The following is a 23,870-nucleotide window of genomic DNA, read 5'->3' on the forward strand; positions in this document are numbered from 1 at the left end:
CCAGCCTTGCTTCAGCCTTTTATTCTATTTGTCCATCAGATTTCTTGTCCATGATGGGTTGGGGGCCCCTCCTGGGCAGCCCCCTGAACGTTTTACAAAACAGTTCCATGCCTAGAAGTCCCCACCCCTCTGTGTCCCCCTTCCCACACACGCACTTAATGTTCACTGCTACCACTCCATCTCTCCTTAGCCCCTGGCCCAGGGCCAGACTGTCCTTCCAGGGGTCAGGCTAGGAGAGAGGGGGATCAGCCCTCAGGGCTCGGGGGGGTCTGGCAGGCCAACCCCTCCAGCAGCCCTCTGCAGCATGTCCAGGGCCTCCCAGAAGAAATCCTTCTGTGCGGCCATCAAGGGCATCCAGCCCACGATCTCCTTCATCTTCTCCATGCGGTCCTGCAATGTGGGGCAACTGTGGATCTGGCTGAGGTACTCCTCACAGGCCCAGGCCGCCCCCCCAGGGTCCTGGGGTACTCCAGCCCCTAGGCTGGGCTCGGGGGTCCCCAGCACCCTGCTGGCCGGCAGGTCCCGATAGGTGACCTGGTGCTCAATGTCATGGCTGGACAGCATGTAGAGGCACTCTCGGGTGGAGCAGAGGGAGCAGACGCACCGAGGGACCTTGGAAGAGGAAAGGGCATGGCTGAGTGGGGCCTGCACTGCAGGGGTTCCCAGGAAATCTTGCTAATCAGGGCTCTTGTGTTTCTCCCTCCCAAACCAGCCCTGAGCTGGCAAGTGAGCTGACGGCTGGCTGAGCCACAGGAGTTGTGTAAGGTCAGAGAGAACCAGAAGCTGGGGTGCGTGGCAGGAAAGGGAGGTGGGATGGTGCTGGGGAAATGGAACTCCTGGGTCCCTGCAGGAACCCCAGCTACAGTCCTGTGGGTTCCCTGGCTCTATGGCTCTGCCCTCCCTGGCTGTCCGCTCACCTGGCCTGACCCTGCTCTCACCTTGACGTGCAGCTTGACGAAGGTTGCACTCCCCTTAGGCCAGCCGGGGAGCCGGCCTCCAGCCCCACAGCCACAGCCCAGCAGTTCCTTGTCAAAATCTGGGCCCTGGCTCAGCACCAGGGAGTGGTTGAGGCCGCACCAAAGGGCAATGGGGCGTTGCAGATAAGGGACCTGGGGACACAGGGCCAGAGTTCCTGAGGGGGAAACACCAGGTCCCTGGGGGCCCAGGTCAGCGATGGTTGACAGTAAGGCTCCGGGCAGGATGGAAACTAGAGAGGGAAGAAACAGGACCCTGGACATCCCAGAAAGTCTGTCCTGCTGAGCGCAGATCCCTTCTGGTACTCCTGCGGGGCCTGGGCTAGCCACACGGGGCCCAGAGCCTCTGGGGGTCCCTCACCTTCGCTCCCCAGAAAAGAGGTACCTCATTCTCACCCCACATGTCCGTGCCCACTGAGTCCAGCCTCTCAACTTGCCTTCTGGCCTCAGAGAGGAGCAATATAGTTAATTACCTTCCTCTTCTCTAGGGTTCAAGCCTCTCTCCCTCTGTGGAATTCCAGGTCAGCTCCCAAGGAAGGGCTTTTCTTCCGCCTATTTCTCCCTCAGGAGGATTTTCAACGAGTCATACTGCTACCTTCCAAAGTGGCCACCCTACTTTGAAAAGTCGCTACCTGCTTCCTGCTGCTTCCTACCTCCGTCTTAAAGAGCAGAACTGGGTACCCTGACTGCCGGGGCTTGCCCACGCTCCAGTCCCTCACCACCTCTGGGCTTTCCTGAGCCCCCCTCAGGATCTGGCTTCTCTCCCCACGAGGCTGACATGCTCTCTCCAAAGGCACTTGACCGGCCCAGCAGCCAGATCCCAGGGCCTGTCCTGTATGCTCATTCTCCTGAGATTGTTGGCATTTTAACTTTGAAAACAGACATCAGTAATTTATGGTACTTATAGAAGAATTACAAGCTATTGACAAGCAAAAACTAATTTAAAAAATCACTAGAAATCCCACCACCCACTCCTAGCATCTTGGTGGATATTCTTCACTGTGTCCTATGCAAATATACATATAATCAAACATTTTTAAACAACAGTGGGATTATGTTAAGTAATCCATTTCATAAACAGTTCTTTTCACCTAGAAGTATGTTATGAACATCTCATCTTGCCACATCAGTAAATCCATGCCAACATTATCACTGCCACCATCAGCCACCTCTCCTGTTAGAACCATTCTGCTCCCGTGACTTCTGGGATACGGCATCTGTGGGGTGGGCTGCCCATCTCAGGGACGGCTCCTCATCCCCCCTGCCTGCAATGGTGGCTACTACCCAGGATTTGCTCCTTTATCTCCACTTTTGTCATTTAACCTTGTTCCAACTTGGGATATCTAATTGCCAGCTAGACGGATGCACTTTTGTGTTTTCCTATCACTGTAAAAAGTCTGAATTCACACTCATGCTCTCTCAAGCCACCTTTCTAGAGCCAGCTCTGTTACACCCCTCCCCCAGTTGAAACATCTCCTGTGTCCATTCCTTTCCATTCTCGCTGACCCTGATCTGGTCCCATGCCCTTGTCTCGAGAGCTGCCATCACTCAGCAGCCTCCAGGAGACCTCCCACAGCCAGCCTCCTGTGCACTGCTGCCAGGCAGCCTGTCCTTAGCCACCCCACGGGGGCTGCCTTCTGCAGATCCCACACCGACTCTTTCCCTGATCAATACCTGCCGCCCTAGACTCTCATCCACCTACCTACTCAACCTCATTTCTCACTGATTCCCTCTCTACTTCAGTCAGGCCAGTCTTTCCACAGTCCCAGGTATGTGTGAGCTTTGCTGCCATTCTGATTGCATGAACCCCCTTCCCTACCGCCCTCAGTCCTGCCTGACCACTAGGGCTGGTTCATATCTCGCCTCCTCTGGTTACTCCAGCCCACCCAGCTCCCCCTTCACTAAACTCTGCTGCATGTAGAGCACGCACTGCAGAGACCAGCACTGACGTCCCTGCCCTGAGAAGTCAGGCAGCAGTGACACAGCCATTACCACTGACTGGCTTAACTGCCCTAGGGAGGAGAAAGTGGAATCCATGGAAATTGGAGAGTGGAGAGATCCAGAGGTTAGGGTATTGCAGGAAGGGGTGTCAAGATGCATTTGCTGGGAAATGGGCTCACCTGAGTGGGTTCCCCTCGGTCCATTTTGTCCCCTGTTCCCAGTTGCCCGTATCTGTTATTTCCCTGCATGAAGATTCGGCCAAATTCGTCTACCAGGCCAAGGTGGTTGTAGCCAAGGGCACAGAATAGGATCTGGGAGGTGAGATGGAGGAACTCTGAGCTCCTGAGTCTCCCAACCGCTAACCTACCACCCCCAGCACATTGCTGGCAAAACTGCCTTCTGCCTTAACCCTCTCCCTCCCTGTTCAGTCAACTGATTCCTGCCTATACTTCAGACCCTTGGCACCTTCCTATCCCTAAGGCCCCTCCCTGTTTGTTCTGCCCCGTCCCTCTGGGATCCTACCTTGGCAGGCAGTGAGAGAGCAAGCGGCATCTGCTGGTCCAGGGGGTCAAAGGCTTGAAGGGTCCCAAACAGATCACGATACACCCCTGGGGTATGCACCTCAAAATACACTCCTCCCTGGTCTGGGGGGTCAGGAGCCCTCAGCTCAGCAGCTTTGGGCACCCGTTTCCTAGCAATAAGGCCCCACGTGAGAGGAAAGCTGCATGATCCAGTGAATCTCACACCCACCAAAAATGTACCAGAGTTCTGCCTGGGAAGCTGAACCCATCTTTTTACAAGAATGCCCTGAGGGATTCTGTGCAGGGAATAGGGACGGGGCTGTTGGCATCTGGGAAGGTCTGTCCAACACTGGGTCTCGAGAGGAAGGGAGGTGGTTCTTACCCGTGATGTAGAGGGTACTGCTCTGGTTGGAAGCCATGCAGGCCACACGCAGGTGAGGCAGGCAGCGGGACACCTTTCTCAGGGCCAGCTGCACGGTGTAGGAGCGGGGCTGGTCCAGTTGGGTTTCATTCACCACCAAAGAGTAGATCTTTCCTTCCTCTGGGGGAGGGAGGCCGACAATGACAATTATGCGAGGAAGGGGACCCTCCAGTAGCTATGCTACCTTCCCAACAGCCTCCTGATAAGCCCTACAGGATGAAACATTTACTGCCCTGGAGTAGGGCTGGAAGAAAAAGGGTAGAGATGAAATAAGGCAACAGTGCCCTCAGACTCTAGCCCCTTATACCAAACCCAACAGTCAGATTTAGAAGAACCCAACTTGAGTGTCGGGAAGAATGATGTTTGGAGATTTAGGGTCCTCCCTGGCATTGAGAAGTCCAGAGGGTATCAGACTGTGGGGCATGGTCAAGGTTAGAGGCCCACTGAGAGTTGGGGCAGTTTGGGGTATAAAGTAAGTTCCCTGGACTGGAGATTGGGAGATTAGAATCTAAAAAATCAGGTGTTCACTAGAGCAGTGGTTTGCAAACTTTTTTGGCAGCAAGGCCCTTTATTCATATGAAATATTACACAGAATTCTAGACTAGGAGACGGGTCAGAGCGGAGCTATCTGGTTTCAGACCAGGATGAGGCGGCATGCAGAGCCCTGACTGAGAGGCGTCCCTCCCTGTCCCCTGTAGTGGGTCCTGGAGCATCTGCAGGAAACCATCTGAAAACCACTGCTCTAGGCCAGACCTGTGAGGAGCAGTAGAGCCCGCTGGGTCTCCTGACCGACCAGCACAATCTGTTTGAAGTTCATGGAGTGATGGAACGTCATCTTGAAGACACGCTGCCCGCTGGACTGCAGGTAGACCTCAACGCAGTCGCAGGCCCGGCTGCTGGTGGTGCCCACCACACCTGCCTGCTCCCGGGTGGCCAGTACATAGAGGTATTTGCGGTAAACTGTGTCACATCTTGGGTCCGAGGCAAACTGCGGGAAAAGATGTGGATGTTTGGGATCTCAGGTCTTGGGGTGGGATGAGGCTGGGGCAACTGGATCCTGGAGTGGGGAGATGAGGTGTTGGGTCCAGGCATGAGAAATGAGGACATGTTTTCAGGTTGCTGGTAATGGGAAGGCAGACATCCAGAGCGGGGTGCCCAGGACTGGTGTGGGCCCTGGTGTCCCGGAGAAGGTGTGAGTTCTCGGCTGCCAGGGCTCCACTACTCACATCCTTGGCTCCCCGACACAACACAACATAGCGGCAGGCCCGCTTCCACTGGATCTGGCCGAAGGTGGAGGAAACCAGGGCATTTTTGAAGAAAAAGAGGGTCCCGGCATAGTCGAGAATGAAGACGTGGTCCTTGGTGGGCAAGAAGCGGCGGTAGCCATGGGCTAGCAGGGGAGCCACGCTCTTGCTAAGACAGCGGCGGCGGCCCCCAAATGCCTGGAAATACAGTCCCTTAGTGTCTGGGGGAAGAAAGGAGATGGAAGTTTCAAGGGATGGTGTGACACGGAGCTGAGTCAGAGCTTGGGCAAACTAGGCTTTGCAGACACCAGGGTATTTAGCCCCTCCCCAACCCCAGGACTAAGGAAGGATACCTTCCGACAGAGCTAGGGGAAACTTATAGATTTTCTCAATTATTCCCCATGTCTGAACTCTGGTTCTTGGCCCCACCTCAGCCCAGGGTGCAACTAAGTGAGCACTGCTTTGGTCCAACCTTGCATCAGAGATATCAAGGGAAATATAAGGATAAACACATAGAAAAGAGGCAGAAAAAGGAGTGAAAAGGAATGAGAAAGGCTAGTAAACCTTCTTCATGCCCAGCTCTGGATCTGCTACCTGGAAGCCAGTATTCTCCACTAATCTTCCAGGGTGAGAGAAGGACTGGATAGGGGCTCCCTGGGAGGGGAAGGGGTTTGGAGCACGGTTCTCTACCTGGGGGTGATGCTGTCCCTCAGGGGACATTTGGTTGCTGCTACTGGCATCTAGTGGTTAGAGGCCAGGGATGCTGCTAAACAACCTACAATGTACAGGACAGCACCCCACAACTGAGAATTATTTGGCCAAAATGTCAGTGACAGAGTTTTGGGAGTGGGGGTTGTCTCTTGGGTAAGATTTGGAAGACTTTGTATATGGAGACTGAACAGGAACACCAGTAACGGGGTTTCTCTCAAAGGTGACTCTAGAGACTTCAAGGAAGTATTTAATGCAATGTGCTTGAGTCTAACAAGTTTCTTCCAGAGAAAAGGGCCTTGGGAGGTTGGCTGGGAGAGCTGAAGTTATCAGGCAACTCTATGGAGCAGGAGGGATCCCTTAGTAGGACAGGGGCAAGGGCTGGAGGCTCTGGGGAAGGTGTACAGTTAAGGATGGCCGCTCTCTTCCAGGGCCGGACCCCAGAACCCTGCTCTCGTAGGCGGGGACTGAGCCTGCGACAGATGCGTCTCCACACGCCCTCAGCGTCGCACACTTCGTGGAAGTAGCGGCAGGTCTGGCCTAGGGCGACTACGTCTCTGACTGGGAGGAATGAGATGATATGTTCCACCTAGGGGGCAGGAGGGAGGAAGCAGGGGTCATTGGCACCCCGTCATGGTCTGGCTCCCAGTCCTTTATTCTCAATACCTCTCCCCAAGGACTCACCAGCTCTGGGGGAAACGACTGAACAGAAATAGGGTTCCCTCTCCCTTTCTTCTCTTCACCCCCAGGCTCTGGGCCACAGGAAAGGCAGCTCCGCTTCACCTACCCAAGGAGAAGGGGGAGCAGAGGGGTTCCCTGGGGTCATGCCTCTTTTGTTCCCTCTGTCAGCCTGTCTTTCACTCATTTCTATTTGGGGGTTCATAACTGACTTCCAGCTCTGTGCTGTCAAATCTCCCCATCGCTGTCTCCGCACTCTCCCCCGTCTGCCTTGCGACTTGTCTCAGCTGCTCCCAAGAACCCTTCCCCTGACCTCTTGGTGCCATCTCCCTGCCCTTCCCTTGCCTCCCCCCTCACCCTGAGCCCCTCTGCCCATCCGAACAGCCTGATGAATTTTTGCAGCTTCAGTCTCCAGCTTTTCCTCACCATCCTGACTGCCCCCTCCCTGCTCCTGCCCTCATCTCTCCAGGCCCCTTGGAACCCGTACTCAGCTCCCTGGCCCCCACCCCTGTTGCCTTTCCCACACCATGTCCCCTGCCTAGGCTTGGGGGATTTCTGGGGCCCCTCTCCCTCTGGAGTCCAGGGCAAACAGACCTCTCTGTGACCTCACTGTCCTGCCACTATGACCTATTTTCCCCAACCAGGCCCAGGACTTTATCTCTTAGACAGCTCCTGGGTTTTAGCTTCGCTCTAGCCACCCAATGGCTCAAGGAATATGCAATTTACAGGAGAAATAAAGTGTGAACACTGGTAGATGTTTTTTCTTTCAGGGAGTAGTAGGAGGGCTTTCCATGTGACCCCAGTCAGCACTAACTTTGTAGAGAAACACTGGTGAGTTCTTCATACCCCAGCCGGCCAGGTCCCCAAGATTTGTAACTCAAGAGTATAAACTCAAAAAACGAAAAAACAAACAAACATATATATATGTATATATATACATATATATATAAACTCAATTTGACAGGCGAGGGGGAAAGCAGGTGACCTTGCTAAGGACCACCTAGCTCACAAAAGCATGCACCAGCTGGAGGTGAAAAGCCATCAGCACCAATGCCTGCAGTCTCCTGAAAAACACATCCAAAAGCAAACTGCCTTCCTGGGACAGTAACATCATTGCATGTGTGAAGGGCAACCTGTTAAGGTGGGAGAAAAGGACAGATTTAATTCCTTTCTCTGGAAGCTTGCGGTGTCTCCCAGAGCCTCAGCTATGGCCTTACTGTATGAGGGGTGACATTTATGAGAAACGGCAGGAGGGGGTCGCCTCTGTAAAGCTGGGGGGTGTGGTGGGGGGGAGCCCTGTGCCAATAAGCCGGAGGAGGAGCTGGCCGCAGGCTGCACAGCACCATAGGGACACTCTCGTTTGGCTGCGTCAACCCCAATCCCCCTTATTTATGATGCCTATAAACAGTTAGGTTGGGATTCCTAGAATGGGATTTTAATAATTTAATAAACGTTTAGGAACATCAACATCTGGGGTGTGACTTCTGAGAAAGCAACTGTGACCATATTAAGTGGAACAGACTGAGGACGAGGGGTGGGGCGCAGAAAAAGCGTGTTCGGCCTCTTCTCGTATCTGGGTCTCCTCCAGCCACTGCTGCACCCCCGAGGCCAGCGAGTCGGAAAAGCCCCCCGGGAAAGCGGATGGGGTGGGAAAGGGCGCTGGGGCGGGGACCAGACCCCTGCCTTTGGCTAGCCCACTGACTCCCCTCCGCGCCCGTTTCCTCATCGGTCAAACGAGGTCGTTTCGGGACGCTCGCACCCCCAGGCCCCTTTCGCCCCGCTGCTGACCGGGCGCCGGGCTCGCCGCCCCATCGGGACTCTCCCCTCAGTTCTCCGCGAGGCCGCGGCCCCCGGGGACCCGGAGCCCCTCGCGGCGGCCAAAACCTGCCCCCGCGCGCCGGCTCGCTCTGGGACACCCGCACTGCTCCGGACCGGCCCCGGAGCGCCGCGCTCCCATTCTTTACCTCAGCCTCAAAGTTCTAGCTCACCCGCCTCCTTCTTAGCGAAGGGACCGCCTTCTCGCCCATGCTATTGGTAGGTAGAGCCGTCCCTCAGGGAATGAGGCCAGGTTCCCTCCGGAGAATCTAATTGGCCTTCTTGACAGTCACTCGCCTGTATCTGTCTTGCGATTGGTCTCCGGCGTGTGGTCTCTCGGCCTCCAGCCCTTCTAGTCGACTGCCCGCGACCCCGCCTCCTGGTCGCACCTGATTGGCTCCACCTCCAACCCTAAGCATTGTGATTGGATGCGGCTGCGCGGGGCGGGACGGCCCTGAGCGTCGGCGGTTGGCGAGCGCTCCGTTCTCTTCCCCCCTCCCCTTCCCTCGCCCCGCGCCCGCGCGCGAGCCTCCGCCCCGCTGCGGGTTTTGATTAGCCGCTCCCGACGCGTCTCGCGACCGCGATTGGTCCGCCGCGCCCCTGAGCCGGCTTCCTCCCCCTGGAAGCCACTACGGCGGCCCCGAGGAGGGGGAAGGGCGCGGAGGGACGGCCGGTCCCGTCAGTCAGGCAGCGGGAGCCGCCGGGAGCGGATGGCGGCGGCGGTAGCGGCCCCTCTCGCTGCCGGGGGCGAGGAGGCGGCGGCCACGACCTCCGTCCCGGGCTCTCCGGGACTACCCGGGAGCCGCAGCGCAGAGCGGGCGCTAGAGGAGGCCGTAGCCACCGGGACCCTGAACCTGTCCAACCGGCGCCTGAAGCAGTTTCCCCGGGGCGCGGCCCGCAGCTACGACCTGTCAGACATCACCCAGGCCGGTGAGCGCGCGCGGGTCCTGCCCGGCCGGGACTCATTTGCATAGCCCCGCCCCCTACACCTGGCTGTCGGGGCGCTGGACCCTCTCTCTTTGCCTCGGCCGGTCACCACCGCTGCAAGACCCCCTGGCCATGCAGGAGCTGCTCTTCGGCACAGACCGCCCAGCTTCTTTTTATCTAATAGAGACCCCGCTTCTCTTTATTTGCATATCTGCGCACCTGTGGGCTGGGCCCGTCCCTCACCTGCTTGGCTCATCTGCATGACCTCTGGCACCACACTTCCGACCGCTCCATGTCAAGCAGCCCCCACGGGCTTCTCTAGCCCATCCTTTGTCCCCCTCCTCTTCGTCTCCCGACTCCTTCGCCCGGGCGCCGCGAGCCAAGCAGGCCCAGGCCCCCCTTCCACGGACGCGCCCCTAACCACCTGAGGTTTCTGCTCACTTTGCTTGTAGCCCCGCCCCCTAAGGGCCCAGCCCCTCCCCACGGCTCACCCAGCCAGCCCGGGGCGAAGAAGTAAGTCCCCTACCTCCCCCAACTCTTTTCTCCCCGGGCTCTTCTTCCTACTATCCCTGATCCCTGCGTCGAGACGTGGGAGGTCACTATGGGGCCTTTGACCTCATAGAGACCCTGGAATTCCATTCCCGTTTCTGCTTTCCCTAGAGGGAGGGGCTTGAGGCTGATGCTGAAAGAAAGGAAATCTTATCTCCGAGCTGGGAGTGCTGGGAAACCAGAGACAGCCCCTTCCACTCCCCTACTCTCGGGATCCCTCCAAGCATGCGTCCTCCACCCGGGTGCCTGCTGGCGGTGGGGGTGGGGACCCCACTGGGACAGGTGAGTCCAGTCTGGCCTCAGCTGCTCCAGAGGCGGCCGATGACCTCGGGCTGGCCGCCGGGGTGGGGGTATGGGGGCGGGACTGCATTCCCGAAGCCCCACCCCAGCCACCACCGCCCATCTTCAGGGTGCGGGGCCTGGGGCTGGGTGAAAGAGTGGCCTCCTAATGACACTGCCCTGGGAGTGCCTTGCTGCCCGAGCAGGTGTCTGCTCACCTGCACACGCCTTCTTTCCCCTAGTCTTCTGGGGAGAACCAGCTTAAACCTGTCTGTTTTCCTTGGGTTGCTGGGTAAACTAACTTGCCCACGGTGCAGTGAGCGAGCTCAGGGAATGGGAGAGCCCCAGGAGCCATCCCCTGGCCCTGTTGGTCACCCCCCCCACCCCGATCCATGCCCAACCCCCAGGCTCCAGATTGACCTCAGCAGCTGTGTGACACTCGCCTTCAGTTCCCCTCCCCCTTGCTTGTTTTTTGACAAAGACCAAATGTTAGTCTTGACTTCCTTAGGGCTCTGTCTCTGTCAGTGGACTCCTGGGGAAAGCTACCAAGAATTCCCCAGCCCCTCCTTCAGCATCTGTCCCCTCTCCTCCCCTCCCCCTCCTCTCCCGGCATTCCTGCTCGGGGTGCAGCCTGTTCTCCTGTGTGTGAGCTTCCTGAGAACTCCTGTGTGTCCTGTTCTCCATGCAGGAATCCTCAGTCCTTTCAGGGCCCAGGTTCTCAGCCGAATGTGCGTGGGGGGTCCTTCTTGTCCAGAACTCTCTCTTCTTTCCCCTCTCCTCAAGCAGGGTGCCTGTAGCCTGGGGTGGAAAGGGGAAGTGACCAAAACCCAGTGCGTTTTTGCCCTTCACACCTCCTTGCCCACCAATTCAGACTCCAAGCTTCGACGTTCTGCTGCTGCAATCATTTTGAACCCTCTCCCCCTGCTTCCCTGGCTCCTGAGCCAGTGACTTCCCAAGCACGTCTCCTGTGGCCCAGGTCCCTGTGGCCTTTGGACTCTGTTCCCTGGGCCTTAGGAAGAATCCTGGGGTGGGGGAGGAGGGGCCACTCTAGCAAAGGAGAAGTGTGGCTCATTCTCTCACAGACCACATCCTGTGCCTCCTGTGCCCTGCCTCCTCCAGCCTGGCCTCCCTTCCTCTGCTCGCTCTTGTCCCCTGCCACCCACTTACCCCGTCATAACTCACTCTCCACCCCTTCATCTGCATCCATGTTTGTGGACGTGGAGAAGCAGGTCGCTGGAGGGTGAGGGTGGGAGTACCAGGTGCAGTCCTCCCACCCTCTCCGGAACTGTCTTCTCCTGTGACGGATCTTCTGTCCATATGTACCAGAGTAGGGGGCAGAGAGGGAGAGAAAATGCTTTCTGGGGCATCAGGCTGTCATTCGCCCTCACAGACACGGGGGCCCACCAGAGACAGAACCCGACAGATTGCTTCTACTTCATTTCCTGTCACAGGACTCATTTCCTTAGGGGATATACCCTAGCCCCCTCCCCTTGGTGTTTGGCTCACCCCTCCATGGGGAGGCACTTCTAAGAAGCTCACCGGAGTTCTGATGCCTGGGACTTCCCCTCGCAGGACTGGGCCCCTCCCAACACAGGTTGAGCAGAGGAAGAAACAGAAACCCAGGCTTCTGGGGGTATAAGAAGTTAGCATCTCCAGACTGGAGGGAATCCCAGGGTCCAACTCCGTGCATTGAAATAGAAGCCACCACTTGAGATAAGGGATGGTAATGGGCTTTACCCTTCTCTCCATCCTCTCCACTCCTTACCCATGCCCAAGACACAGGCAAAGGAGCTGGTCTCTTGAAGTCTGGGTCAGTACGAAAGGAAGTAGAGGAAAGCTGATGGGGCATGGAAGATGGTGGGAAGGAGGTCCACTCTGGGGAAGGGGGTGCCCAGCTGGGAGGGACCCAGGGACTCCAGGCTCCCGCCTCCAATCTGGTCTGCTTGCCCTTTCCCTCCTGGTCCTCGGGACCTGCACAGTCCCTTGGGTCTGGTTTGCTGGTCCTAGGAGCTGGTGTAAAACTGTTGTCGCATGTCAGGAGCCTTACTTCCTCTCTAGCGCCAGGATAAGGTGGCCCGTGGTTTCCCCCTCATGGCCCACTGTGTGGAAAATAGGCTGAGGTTGGGAGGGAGAGCCCTGGAAGAGGAATGGGCTCTCCCCCAGGGGATTTCCATATTCTTACCTTGAGCCCCAGACCATCACCTTGCTATTTTCTCTCAAGCACCCACCCTCTCCTACCACCACCTTTTGCCTTCCACCTCTTTTGGCATCTCAGAACAGGAGGAAGTTAGTGAATCCAGCCACTCTTCCAGCATAGCCCTTCATTTGTGTGTTTGAAGACAGTGTTCATGGCTCATCCCCCCAAGTCTGGGTTTCTCCAGCCTAGTAACCCTTTGCCATCTGATGTGCTCAGAATATCCTTCAGTTTGCAGAAGGCTTTGTTATCTTCCCAGGAAGCCCAAGTTTTGGGGCCTGATTCCTTAGGTCTGCTGGAGGGCACACAGCTGGGCTGGCCCTGGGGAAGCCTGTGGTCCCACTGTCCAGGGCTGGGCCTTTCCATAGCTCTCTCCTGACACCTGCTTCCCCCAGACCTGTCCCGGAACCGGTTCCCTGAGGTGCCTGAGGCAGCGTGCCAGCTGGTATCCCTGGAGGGCCTGAGCCTCTACCACAACTGCCTGAGATGCCTGAACCCAGCCTTGGGGAATCTCACAGCCCTCACCTACCTCAATCTCAGGTAGGAGAGGCGGGGCTGGGAAGGGTGGGGATCTTGTCTTCAGCCTCAAGTGCCAGTGACCCTTCTGGCCCTGAGAGGAGGGCTGTGCTGGGGTCCACGCCTGGAGAGCAAGCCCACTGCCTTTTTCTTTCCTCAGCCGAAACCAGCTGTCATCATTGCCACCCTACATCTGCCAGCTACCCCTGCGGGTGCTCATTGTCAGCAACAACAAGCTGGGAGCACTGCCTCCTGACATCAGGGCCTTGGGAAGCCTGCGACAGCTTGTGAGGATGGGTAACAAGAGCAGCGGGGAGAGGGGCCGTGGAGCCAGGAGCGGGGACCTTTCAGAGGAAAGTGGGATGGCTCTGGGGAAGCCTCAGGGGAAAGGCTTGGACCAGAGGCTGGCAGCAGACATGGGAGGGCTCCGATGTGGTGGGGCTCCGTGCTCCTTCCCTGCTTCTTTCCTGCTTCCAGGATGTAAGCAGCAATGAGCTGCAGTCCCTCCCTGTGGAGCTGTGCAGCCTCACTTGCCTGCGGGATCTCAATGTCCGGAGGAACCAGCTCAGCACCCTGCCCGATGGTGAGAAAACAAAGAACGGGAGGGTGTGTGTGCACGCGTGTGTGTCCAGCTTGGAGGAGGCACAGTCATGGAATCTTCAAAGAAGAATCGGGCCATGTTTGCCCAGAGTTTTACAGTGTGTAAATAATCTGTAAATCATTTTATTTGGTTTTGAGCACCAACCCTCTGAGGATGGCAAAACATGGATTCATTCTGTTTTTAAATGTGGAAAGAGGCCCTGAAAGGGGAGTAGGGGAGTGCACCTGCATCATGGGGGATCTCACGTTGGAAGAGGCCTGAAAGGTCATCACTGCTCACTGCAGCAGCGACAGGTACCTGGGCCACCTCCCCCAGAGATTCTGAATCAGTGGGCTGTGCTGGGGCCCAAGCAGCCCCCTTTGAACAAGTTGATTGAGACTCACACCAACCTTTGACTGCCTCGCTTCTTTTGTTCAGCCAGCATTTTTGTTGTTGTGTTTCCTGTATTTTAGGTGGGGCTGAGGTAGGTGTGGAAGATGACAGAGATCTGGAGCCAAGGCTTAAGGATTTAACGACTTAAAGGGGGAGAGACAAACATGTAGAGGACACTAGGGGAGTGCCAGGGCAGGATGCGTGAAGTGCCGTGGGAGCTAGAGGGGGGCAGTGTTCAGCTCTGCTTGGGGAACCTGGGGAAGACTTCACCCGGAAGGCGCAGCAGGAGCCGGCGACTGTTAAAGGCAAGTCCTGCTCCATCTGATCCCAGCCAGAGGACCATGTGCAAAGCATGGAGGTGGTCAGGGAACGTGGTCCATGGATGTGATGAGAAAGGGAAGCCGGGGCTGGGGCAGGAAGGGCCTCATGCTACGCTAGAGCGTGAACTTGGTTTTGACGATCAAGAATGGGGAGTCAGACCTCGTTTTCTCTGTCCCTTCCCCCTTTCTGCATTGACCTTCTTTTCCTGTTTCCAAGTCAGTAGGGGTACACATAAGCATTTGGTCAGGGCTCTTTCTGGGCCATAAAAGAGACCCAAGCAAAATGCCCTGGGGACAGAGGAAGGAGCAGTGGGTTCCAACTTGAGGTATCTGAAAGATTCATGGAGGGACTAACCCTTGAGCTGAACCTTGAAAGATGTGAGGATGGAAAAATGGAGTCCATCCAGCTGAGCAAACAGCATGTGGAAAGGCCCAGAAGCTGAAGAACTGGATGATTATGTGATGGGGTGGGTGGGTCGGGGGCTATGCGTTGACCAGGCTGGGCTAGAGAGCTGGGGTTTCCTTCTGTATCTGGGGCTACCACACTCCATACTGTGCTGCTGGGGAATTATAAAAAGGTGCCCCTTCTTGCGGGTGGCAGGATGCAGGGCTCGGCCAGGAAAGTGCAGGTAGCATTTCAGCCCCCTTGTAATTTAATCCCAGCTGCCCTGTCTGCAAATCATTAAAGGTTTTGGAGCCATGGGGTGTCCCAGTTTGGTTTTCATCTTGTGACAGTCACTAAGGAAGAAAAGATTGGTTGGAGTGTTGAGTGGGCAGGCGAGGGGGCCAAGGCTGGGAAGCACCCATGGGTGGGCTGGAGCTGAGGTCTGGATTGGCCTTTTGGGGGAGGTGGAGCAGATTGGAGAGGAAGAGGAGCTGGGCGGGCTGTTCTTAAGAGGGTGACCTGAGCCGGCTGGGGCAGAGGCTGGCAGGGACCCCCTTGTGTCCGCACAGTGGGCGTAGGAGTGAGCCCAGCCCCGTCCTTGGGCACACTTCTGACTTTCCTCACCCGCCTCCAGAGCTGGGGGACCTTCCTCTTGTCCGCCTGGATTTCTCCTGTAACCGTGTCTCCCGCATCCCGGTCTCCTTCTGCCGCCTCAGGCACCTGCAGGTCATCCTGCTAGACAGCAACCCCCTGCAAAGCCCCCCAGCCCAGGTGAGACAGGGAGAGGGGGCGGGAATAGGGGTTGGCCCCTCTGGCAGCCAAGCAGGATCTGGGGAGCCACCCCTCCCTCCCCCTAACCCCCCATGTGCCTCCTCATGCCCAGATCTGCCTGAAGGGGAAACTTCACATCTTCAAGTTCTTGTCGACAGAAGTTGGGCGGCGCGGGGGGTCTGTGCTGGGGGACCTGGCCCCTTCCCGCCCCCCAAGTTTTAGTCCCTGGTAAGTCCAAGTGGGAAGGAAGAGCTATTTGGATATTTGATGCCCCTTTCTGGCACCAGAGCCCCCATGGTTTCTGGGTGGGGGCGGGGTGCTGCCCAGTTTGGGGCTGACCAGCCCTCCCTGGCTGACCCCAGTCCAGCTGAGGATTTATTTCCGGGACGTCGGTACGATGGCGGGCTGGACTCAGGCTTCCACAGCGTTGACAGTGGCAGCAAGAGGTGGTCTGGAAATGAGGTAAGGGCCTCCTTTCCAAGGGAGTTTGGGGGGTTCTCAACCCCAGGAGAGAAACTCTGAGCCCGGGACCCTCAACTTCAGAGTGAGAGCTGGTAGCTAGAGCTGTCCTGTTCCTTCCCTGTCCCAAGTGTCCCGGGGCAGGCTGGCTCGGCAGCAGGCCCCAGTCTCAGTCCCACATGGGTCTCCCCGGACCCTCCAGCATTGCTGAGGAGCTGTCTCATCTCTGCCTCTCTGCCTTTATAGTCAACAGATGAATTTTCAGAGTTGTCATTCCGGATCTCGGAGCTGGCCCGGGAGCCTCGGGGGCCCAGGGAACGGCGGGAGGATGGCTCTGGTGAGTAGAGGAGTTGGGGCCAGGAAGCCAGGGGCTGGGCAAGGGCCTGAAGGCCCCTTCTGCTGGCTCATGTGCCCTTGGCCCCCGCAGCTGACGGAGACCCTGAGCAGATTGACTTCATTGACAGCCACGGCCCCGGGGAGGACGAGGAGCGAGGCGCTGCCGAGGTGAGGGTCCAGCCTCTGTCCCTCGGCCATGAGCGGGGTGAGCCACAGGGAGCCAGTGGGGGCCTGGGGGCGCAGGCACCCCGTTGAGCCCTCTGCCGTTCTTTCCTCAGGAGCAGCGGCCACCGGAATTAGGCCCTGTGGCAGGGGACGGGGAGCGGGCACCGAGCAGCAGGTATGGCAGAGCCACCTGAACTAACCATTCCTCCCTCTTCTCCCAGCCCCCCGGACCCCCCTCCCTTTCCCCCTGGTCTAACTGTCTGGTCCCGACTTTGCCCATCAGGCGGGAGGAGCCGGCAGGGGAGGAGCGGCGGCGGCCGGACACCCTGCAGTTGTGGCAGGAACGGGAGCGGCGGCAGCAGCAGCAGCAGAGTGGAGTGTGGGGGGTCCCCAGGAAGGACAGGTAGGGGTACAAGGTCAGGGCTGGGCCCTGGAAGCAGGTGCTCCTGGGGCCCCCATCCCCCTTCTTGGAGCCACTCTGGGTGGCTCTCGCCCATGGCTTTCTCCGCCTCTTGGGGTTGGTGGGCCCTGGCCTGGCACCGCTGACTCCACATCCTCTACTTCTCTTTCTAGTTTTCTGAAGCTAGGGATCAGGACCCCTGGGGGAGGCGCTGCTGCCCCGTCCACTCAGGCCACCTCCAAGTAAGTATGTTTCCTCCCAGAGCTTCTCCCTGCTTGCCCACCCCCTGACCTTCCCACCTAATTCCCTTTCTTCCTCTTCACAGCGGTGCACCTAAGCCCACTGCCAACCAACCGGGACCTCCAGGGGGGCAGGGAGCCCCTGCCTCTGTCCTCTCCTCCCAAGAGCCCCTTCCTCTAACAGGACCAGGTGGGACAGGGACTTTGGGAAGAGGTGGGGGCCCATGTAGGTGATGGGGTAGTTGGGACCTGGTGGCCTGAGGAAGGAGTGGGACCCTGAGGGGTTGTCTCTCACCTGCCCTGTCACCTGGCTCTGGCTCCAGCAACAGCACCTGCGCCCCGGCCACTTGGCTCCATCCAGAGACCAAACAGCTTCCTCTTCCGTTCGTCCTCTCAGAGCAGCTCAGGTGGGTCTCCCTCCCCTCCCCAACCCGGTACTAACCCCGGGCTTTGGTCACCGCTTCTGGCCTGGGAGCTTCCTTTGTGTTGAAAACCCATAAGCAGAGGTAGAGGTGGGGGCCGGAGCACCAGGACCCAGCTACAAAGTTGACGCGTGAAAGTGGAGACAGCCCCCGTAACTGCTTCCTTCTCCCAGGCCCTTCCTCACCTGACTCTGTCCTGAGACCTCGGCGGTCCCCCCAGGTTCTCGATGAGAAAGAATTAATGGCCCAACTGCGCCAGGTAAGGAGAGGAAGGAGCTGCATGGCTCCTCCTCGAGTTCCCTGTCCTCGGGACCTGGCCTCCCTCCACACCCTCTTACCTGCCCCCGGCCCCGCTCCTTCCCCAAGGGTGGAGAGGAGCAGGCCTGAGCCCCCTGCTGGCCCTGAGGCCCTCCACCCCCCAGGTCCTTGAGTCCCGGCTGCAGCGGCCCCTGCCCGAGGACCTGGCAGAAGCTCTGGCCAGTGGGGTGATCCTGTGCCAGCTGGCCAACCAGCTCCGGCCCCGCTCCGTGCCCTTCATCCACGTGCCCTCACCTGCTGTGGTCAGTCGGGCCGAGGGGGGAGCAGGGCGTGGGGCAGGGGCTCCTCCAGCGTCTCCCTGACCCTCTTCTCTCCTTCCCTTCCTACCCACCTCCAGCCAAAACTCAGTGCCCTCAAGTCTCGGAAGAATGTGGAGAGTTTCTTAGAAGCCTGTCGAAAAATGGGGGTGCCTGAGGTACGGGGAAGGGCAGCTCTCAGGAGCCGGGGGCCGGGCTCTTGTAAAGAGTGGTGGGTTCTGGGCTCGGCTGAGCACTCGGCGTGGGTGGGGGTTCCACCCCCGGGATGCCTGCTCCGCTGAAGGAAGCACGTCTTCATGCCCGCCCTGCATGCTCCCTTCCCTGCACGTCCGCGCTGGAGGCTCTGGCCCAGGCACGTGAGGGGCAGGGGCAGGGTTGGGGGTGCCCTGCTGCTGCTGCTGATGTCTACCGCCTGTCCTTGTCCATTTGTCCTACTCTCCTTTCCCAGGCTGACCTGTGCTCGCCCTCGGATCTCCTCCAGGGCACCGCCCAGGGGCTGCGAACCACACTGGAGGCCGTGATGCGGGCGGAGGGCAGCACCCCCCCACCCCTCTGGCCCCCCTCTGGTCTGGGCGGCTTCGTCCTCTTCTACGTGGCCCTCATGCTGCTGCTCTGTGTCGTCTACACTCGGCTCCTGGGTTCCTAGGACCCGAAGTCATTCCTGCCCCCCTCCCTGGCCCTGTTTCTATTTATAAGACTCCTGCTCAATGCCCCCCGCCACCAGTGGTGCCTTCAGCCCCCGCCAAAGACTAGTGCGCCCCTCCCTCACAGACTTGACCTCAGAGGCCCCACTCTGGTACCCCCGGACCCTGGGCCCCCCGCCTCTGGCCGCCCTCCTGTAGCCCCTCACCGTGGCCCTCACACTCACTGCTGATGGTGCCTTGGAGCGTTCTCCCTGCCCCTGTCCCCCTCTGTTCCCCCAGAGTGGGCAGGAGCTTGAATCCTTCCCTTCCTTGTTGTCCCCTCCCACCCACCTTCCCCCTGGCTTACTCGGGGGACTAAATTATCTATATTTTGTAGAGAGAACTCTATATTTGTAGGAGATGCAGGGCCCAGGCTGGGCCCCTGCCTCTGTGTATAAACTGTACAGACTGTGGCTGCCTCTGTGTGTGTGTATGTGTGTGTGTCTGCTGCTGTGGCCAGGCCGGGCCTGGCGTGCCCTCGGGCTCTTTGTGCCATCCTGTCCTGCCTACTCCAGCACTTCCCTCTGGAAACGACAGGCCTTTCCTCCCCTGAGCCTTAGTCCCTATGTCAGCTCTCCCCTCTGTTAGCTGCCAGCAGCTTCCTTGCATCTCATTTGTCCCCAAGCTGTGGACCCACAGTAGTGTGTGTCCAGGATGCCTCTGGCTTTGCCTTCCTACCCCTTGGAGGGCCTGGGGTAGGGACTTTGGGACTTTGGTCTCAGACACCCTGTCCGGGGCAGGGAAGCCAGTGGGGAAGGTGACAAGGGGTAACTTACCTGGGCCCCTCCCCCCAGGAGTCCCTGTGCCAGCCCCACCACATCCTGGAAGAGGAGGGGGCCCCGGGAAGGGGCCTTCCCTACATTGCTGCTGTCGTCCATGCGCTGCTGGAACGGCCTTAGGGGTTGAGGTAGGGGCGCAGGGCCCCGAGGTGGCCGGCTGGGATCCCAGGAACCGAGAAGATGGACGGCAGCCGGGCTCTCCTCCTGCTAACGTGGACTCTGGTGAGGGCGGTCTTGGGCCGGCCCTGTTCCTTGGGCAGCCCTCGGATCTGAGGGTCCGGAAGCAGGGCCTGCCCCGCGAGGACCGCGAGGAGGAAGGGGGCTTGGCGCCTCCGGGTGGGGCTGAGGGTCCGGCCTGGAAGACAGGGTGGCTGGTGGTGTGTTGGGCGCAATAAACAGAAGCCGGAAGTCCTTGCTGGCCCTCGGATGTGTGCGTGTCTGAGCTGCTCTCGCCTGCACGTCGGGGTTCTGCAGTTCCTTACTGCTCCGCGCTATTTTCCGGCCCTTGGCGGGCGCCGTTGCCCAGGGCGGGGCAGGGGCGGGCGGCTGGGACCCCGCGCGACCCCGCCACCAAGGGGCGCCCGCGGCGCGGAGTCCCGGCGGGAGCGCGGGCCACGTGGCCCGGGAACGCGCGGGCGCCGGCGTGGCGCGAGGCTCCCGGAGGCGGTGGGCGCCCTCGGGCTCGCAGGGGGCGGCGGGCAGCACCCGGGCCGCGGAGGAGGGTTTTTGGCCGGGAAGGGCCAGGCGAGCCGGGGCACGGGGGTGCCGCCCTGCGCTCCGCCGGCGCGGCATGCTGCCCTCGGCCCTTCCGCGCTGGGGCTCAGGAGAGGAGGAGACGCTGGAGGGACGAGGCCCCTCGTCGGGCAGTGACCAGGGCGAGGCCTGGAGCTCTGGGGAGGAAGCCCCGGGGGAGCCACGTTCGCCCCCACAGGACAGGTGAGGGGCGCGGCCGGCAGGAACTCGGGTGGACATCGGCTTGGGGGGCTCATTCGAATCGGGGGGTTCTCGGTGCCCTGGCCCGGCGCTGTGCATCAAATTGAGAAAACCTCGATCGCCCAGCCTAAGGAAAGGGTTGGGGGATCGCTGGCCGTAGGCTGTGTCTCCCGCACCAGGCACCCTTGGGTCCTACCTCTGGGCTCGAGGAAATATTCGGACCTGGAGGCGGGAAGAAGGATGCGGGAGCCGGTGACTGGAGCTGCCCAGTCCCTGAGTCCTTCCTGGAGCTCCAGGGAGCAGCTGAGGCCCGGTGGCCCCCCAGGCCAGGCTGCTGAGTGGTCTCCAGGAAGCCCAGGTAGGCACAAGGCCCTGCAGCTTTAAATACCCTCCAGAACCTTCACTCCCCCCTGAGCCTGGTTTAGTCTCAAGTCCCGCCCACCTCCCCACCCCGCTGCAGTTCCCCTTTCGCCCCAGGTGGCCCCCTCAGGGACAACCCTGCTACTACCCTGGGACCCCAACTACGAGACTGAAGCAGGACCTGGGCTGGTGTGGGTGAGTTGGGGGCACTGTGTGGCCCCGGTATGGGGGGCGGGGAGCAGCCATGCCTTGGAAAGGCACTGAGGCCCTGGGGGTCTTCCCTGCTCCCCCCCAGGGGTTCAGCTGCGGGTCGGGGGCCTCCTTCTCCACCCGGACTCTGTGTCATCCGTCATTCTGGCTGCTGTACGAGGCAGCCTCGGGCAGGGCCCTCAGGCCCCTGGCCCCAACAAGGCGTCACGATGGAGAGCAGGTGCCCGGAGATGCAGGTGGGTCCCTGGTTGCCCCAGCAGGTGGCCATGTGCACCCTGGGTCTCCCACAGTGCAGAGATTGCTGGGTGGGCACCCCCAGCCCAGACTCCAGTGCTGGCCGAGCAGTTTCTCCTCCCCAGGGTTCCCGGTGATGGGCTGTGAAGATGTCTTTTTCTCAGACCCTCTGCTGCCCCGTGGGCACCGTGTTCCCTTGTACCTGTCTGAGGCCCCCCAGCAGGTGAGACCTCTTCCTGCCCTGGCTTCACCCCAGCCTTGGGGCAGAGCCTGGGAGGAGACGCTACCCCCTCCTCTTTCCTCAGGTGATGGGCTCCCTGCGGCTGCTGCCCCCACCCCCGGTCATGTCCCCCTGGGTCCTCCCCACCCCGTCCCCTGGCTGCTCCACCACCTGGCTCAGTGGGCCTGAGCTGATCGCCCTCACTGGCCTTCTGCACATGAGCCAGGGGGAGCCAAGACCCAGCTCCCCAGCGGCCCCCTCGCCCCCTGCTGGCTCCTCTACCCCTGGCTTTGGCCACCCACATCCCAGTGGTGGCCCCAGCAGTTCTCACTGCCCTGACCCATCCCTCCCTCAGACCCCGGAGACCCATTCTCCCTAGCACCCCTGGGGCAGAGTGGGTCCCCCACTCCCTCCCCCAGGCGGGCTCTGTTGACAATAAAGCAGTGTTGGTTTGCAAAAGCTGCTCCCTGTGGCTGGTGGCAGAGGGGGCATGGAGGGGGGCGGGGTCTCCTCGTCTACAGTAGCACCAGCCGTCCCCTCAAATTCTGCAGGGAGGCAGGAGAATCCATGAGCCTAAGTCCTTTCCAGGCTCACCAAGCAGGGCATCTTTAATTGGGGGTGAGGGGTCCCTGGTACATCCCTGAGGCTGAGAGTCTAGGAAGCTGGGACTTCACTGGCTCTGCCAGGTCAGGGAGATGGAAGGATAGTGCGAGTCCATGGAGAGAACTAGGAAGTTAGAGGGTGGCACAGCATGGGGGAGGGGGGTAAGACACGTGGTGCTGTCACCCCTCTTGTATTGGGGCCCCGGCCTTTGTACTGGGTATGGGTGGGCTGAGGGTACTTTTCTGGCTCAGAGGAGATGCAAAGAAAGCATTGCAGGCATGGGGGGCACCGCTGGGAGAGGGGGTGGAGAGCAGGTCCATGTGGGAGGGTCCTGGGTGGTGGGGCAGGGGCCAAAGCCCACCTGAGGCTCTTGAATGATACTGCAGGAACTGTGGGGAAACAGAGGATCAGGGTTGCGGCTGAGAAAGCCCAGAAGTTTGTGGTTTGTGGTGGACAGGCGGGGATGGGGTAGGGTGGTTCTAGAATTTTCTTCCTTACAAGAATCCAACTTTTTGGGGAACCTTCTCCTGAAGATTTCCCTGCACCACAGCTGGGAAGAGGCTGAGTGGATAGTGGGCCCCAAGGGGCAGCTCAGTGCTTCCACAGGCCACCCTCTAGGAGGTGTCTGGGCTTTAGAGCCCCTTGATCGTGGGCACAGGGGTGGGGAGGGGTCCTTAACTTTGCCTGGTTTCCTCCCCTCTCCTCCACCCCCTATTAGACCCGGCTGCTGAGATGCCAGGGCCCCCCAGGCCCCTTGGGCAGCTGGATGGGGCTGGCTGCCCTGGGCTCCTCACCAGCAGCCCCCCACCCCCACCCCCCGCCCCCCGGAGCTTCTGGAACTCTGGGCGCGCAGAGCTGAGCGGGAGGGCCGGGCGTCATCCTGCGCCTCCAGAGGCGGGACCAGGTCAAGGCCGGCATCATTGAGGCGGCCGTCGGTGGCCTCTCCGACGGCGGCTGCGAGCAGGGCTGAGCCTCCGGCTGTCCGCGGCGCTAAGATGGGCGCCCCGGAGCCAGGTCCCTGGCCTCAGGCCTTTAGGAACCGGGCAGAGACCGGGAAAAGGACCCAGTGGAAAGAAGCTCATGGGCACTTACTCGGTGGCCCCCTCCCCCATGTCCTGGAACGGATGGCGGAGAGTGCGTGCCTGGCGACTGCCTGGGGACGCCATCACCATGTAGCTCCCGCTTCGCCGTTCCCCAGGAGCTCGCAGCCAATCGGGGCCCCACAGTTACGTAGCCTCTGCCGTGCGCCAACCCCTCAGGGTACGGGGCGGCAGCCCCGCTCACCCAGGCTACCTGACTGGGCCGCGGAGCCTCGGGTCTCCTAGGGCTGGGGGACACAGGGTCTGGACGCGCACGTTTGGGGTTCCCTGGGCAGTGGCTCAGCCCTGCCGCCTGCGCCGTCGCACGCGAGGCGCTTCATGGCGGCCAGGACCGTCCTGTGAATGCTTTGGGCCACCACAGCGTCGGGCGACCGCAGCCACAACTCCCGAGCCCCGTGGGGGCCAAGCGGCCGAGCTCCAGGAAGGAGGAGTCCCGGTGGCCTCTGTCCCCGGGTGTCCACAGCAGGCACAGCGGCCCGGCCCCAGGTCCAGGCGGTGACCGCCGCTGCCCAGGCCTCGGTCTGGTCCGGCCCGCCGTCTCGGGCCGCAGCGTCACGGGCCAGACGTCCTGAAAGAGAGCGAGGATCCAGGTCTCGGGGTCACCGTAGGGGACCCTGGGTGGTCAGAGGGGCGCCTGCGCCCGGACGTTGGAGTTATTGTCCCTGAGAACCGCAAACGTGCCCACTTGTAATGTTTGAACTTGAGTTCTGTGACCTGGGGGAAGGGCCGGCCATGGAGAAACCGAATCCACGAGACCCCAGACCCTCCCTCGCGTCCGCCCGTCCCGGGCTCGGGCTTCACTCGCGGCGGCGGCGGCGGCGCGCACCTGGGGCCAAGGCGCGGAACCCCGCCGGCCGCCCCGCCTCGCCGGGCGCGCGTGGGGAGAGCGAGAAGGCGGCGCCGCCTGGTGGTGCGCGCGCCCGCGGAGCCCGAAGA

The 23,870-nt window shown here is 60.1% G+C and overlaps 3 protein-coding genes and 1 long non-coding RNA gene across 9 annotated transcripts; 3 read left to right on the forward strand and 1 right to left on the reverse strand.

Moving 5' to 3' along the window:
• Window positions 1–6: 6 nt before the first annotated feature.
• FBXO24 (F-box protein 24) lies at window positions 7–10,460 on the reverse strand. Of its 4 annotated transcripts, none has more exons than XM_037813905.1 (11): window positions 9,756–10,460; window positions 7,302–7,620; window positions 6,494–6,592; window positions 6,215–6,398; window positions 5,084–5,322; window positions 4,611–4,845; window positions 3,819–3,977; window positions 3,438–3,559; window positions 3,095–3,226; window positions 939–1,109; window positions 7–612 (listed from the first exon to the last, which is right to left on the reverse strand). In XM_037813905.1, the coding sequence occupies exons 2-11, from the start codon at window positions 7,329–7,331 to the stop codon at window positions 253–255; spliced, it is 1,731 nt and encodes a 576-aa protein (XP_037669833.1). In that variant the 5' UTR covers window positions 7,332–7,620; window positions 9,756–10,460; the 3' UTR covers window positions 7–252. The 4 variants fall into 4 exon arrangements, with proteins under 4 accessions (XP_037669833.1, XP_037669834.1, XP_037669836.1 ...); XM_037813906.1 differs by lacking the exon at window positions 9,756–10,460 and having other exon boundaries at window positions 7–390; window positions 535–612; window positions 7,302–8,445; XM_037813908.1 differs by lacking the exons at window positions 7,302–7,620; window positions 9,756–10,460 and adding an exon at window positions 6,845–7,071.
• LOC119517362 lies at window positions 2,704–7,365 on the forward strand. Its single transcript, XR_005213511.1, has 3 exons — window positions 2,704–2,743; window positions 4,556–4,722; window positions 6,241–7,365. It is a non-coding gene; the product is annotated as an uncharacterized LOC119517362 (long non-coding RNA).
• LRCH4 (leucine rich repeats and calponin homology domain containing 4) lies at window positions 8,947–19,685 on the forward strand. Of its 2 annotated transcripts, none has more exons than XM_037813902.1 (18): window positions 8,947–9,232; window positions 12,647–12,791; window positions 12,928–13,054; window positions 13,245–13,350; window positions 15,080–15,216; window positions 15,329–15,444; window positions 15,579–15,678; window positions 15,922–16,012; window positions 16,103–16,179; window positions 16,290–16,351; window positions 16,460–16,579; window positions 16,750–16,818; window positions 16,902–17,005; window positions 17,139–17,222; window positions 17,411–17,496; window positions 17,660–17,797; window positions 17,893–17,970; window positions 18,261–18,908. In XM_037813902.1, exons 1-18 carry the CDS (start codon window positions 9,013–9,015, stop codon window positions 18,456–18,458), a joined length of 2,058 nt encoding a protein of 685 aa, XP_037669830.1. In that variant the 5' UTR covers window positions 8,947–9,012; the 3' UTR covers window positions 18,459–18,908. The 2 variants fall into 2 exon arrangements, with proteins under 2 accessions (XP_037669830.1, XP_037669832.1); XM_037813904.1 differs by lacking the exon at window positions 18,261–18,908 and adding an exon at window positions 19,290–19,685 and having other exon boundaries at window positions 8,949–9,232.
• Window positions 19,686–19,848: 163 nt separating this feature from the next.
• Window positions 19,849–21,690, forward strand: SAP25 (Sin3A associated protein 25). Of its 2 annotated transcripts, XM_037813913.1 has the most exons (6): window positions 19,849–20,210; window positions 20,387–20,565; window positions 20,668–20,762; window positions 20,863–21,013; window positions 21,137–21,234; window positions 21,317–21,690. In XM_037813913.1, the coding sequence occupies exons 1-6, from the start codon at window positions 20,065–20,067 to the stop codon at window positions 21,608–21,610; spliced, it is 963 nt and encodes a 320-aa protein (XP_037669841.1). In that variant the 5' UTR covers window positions 19,849–20,064; the 3' UTR covers window positions 21,611–21,690. The 2 variants fall into 2 exon arrangements, with proteins under 2 accessions (XP_037669841.1, XP_037669839.1); XM_037813911.1 differs by having other exon boundaries at window positions 20,863–21,234.
• The last annotated feature ends 2,180 nt before the right edge of the window (window positions 21,691–23,870 follow it).

The sequence above is a fragment of the Choloepus didactylus genome, chromosome 21, assembly GCF_015220235.1.
Source record: "Choloepus didactylus isolate mChoDid1 chromosome 21, mChoDid1.pri, whole genome shotgun sequence".
Taxonomy (NCBI): Eukaryota; Metazoa; Chordata; class Mammalia; order Pilosa; family Megalonychidae; genus Choloepus; species Choloepus didactylus.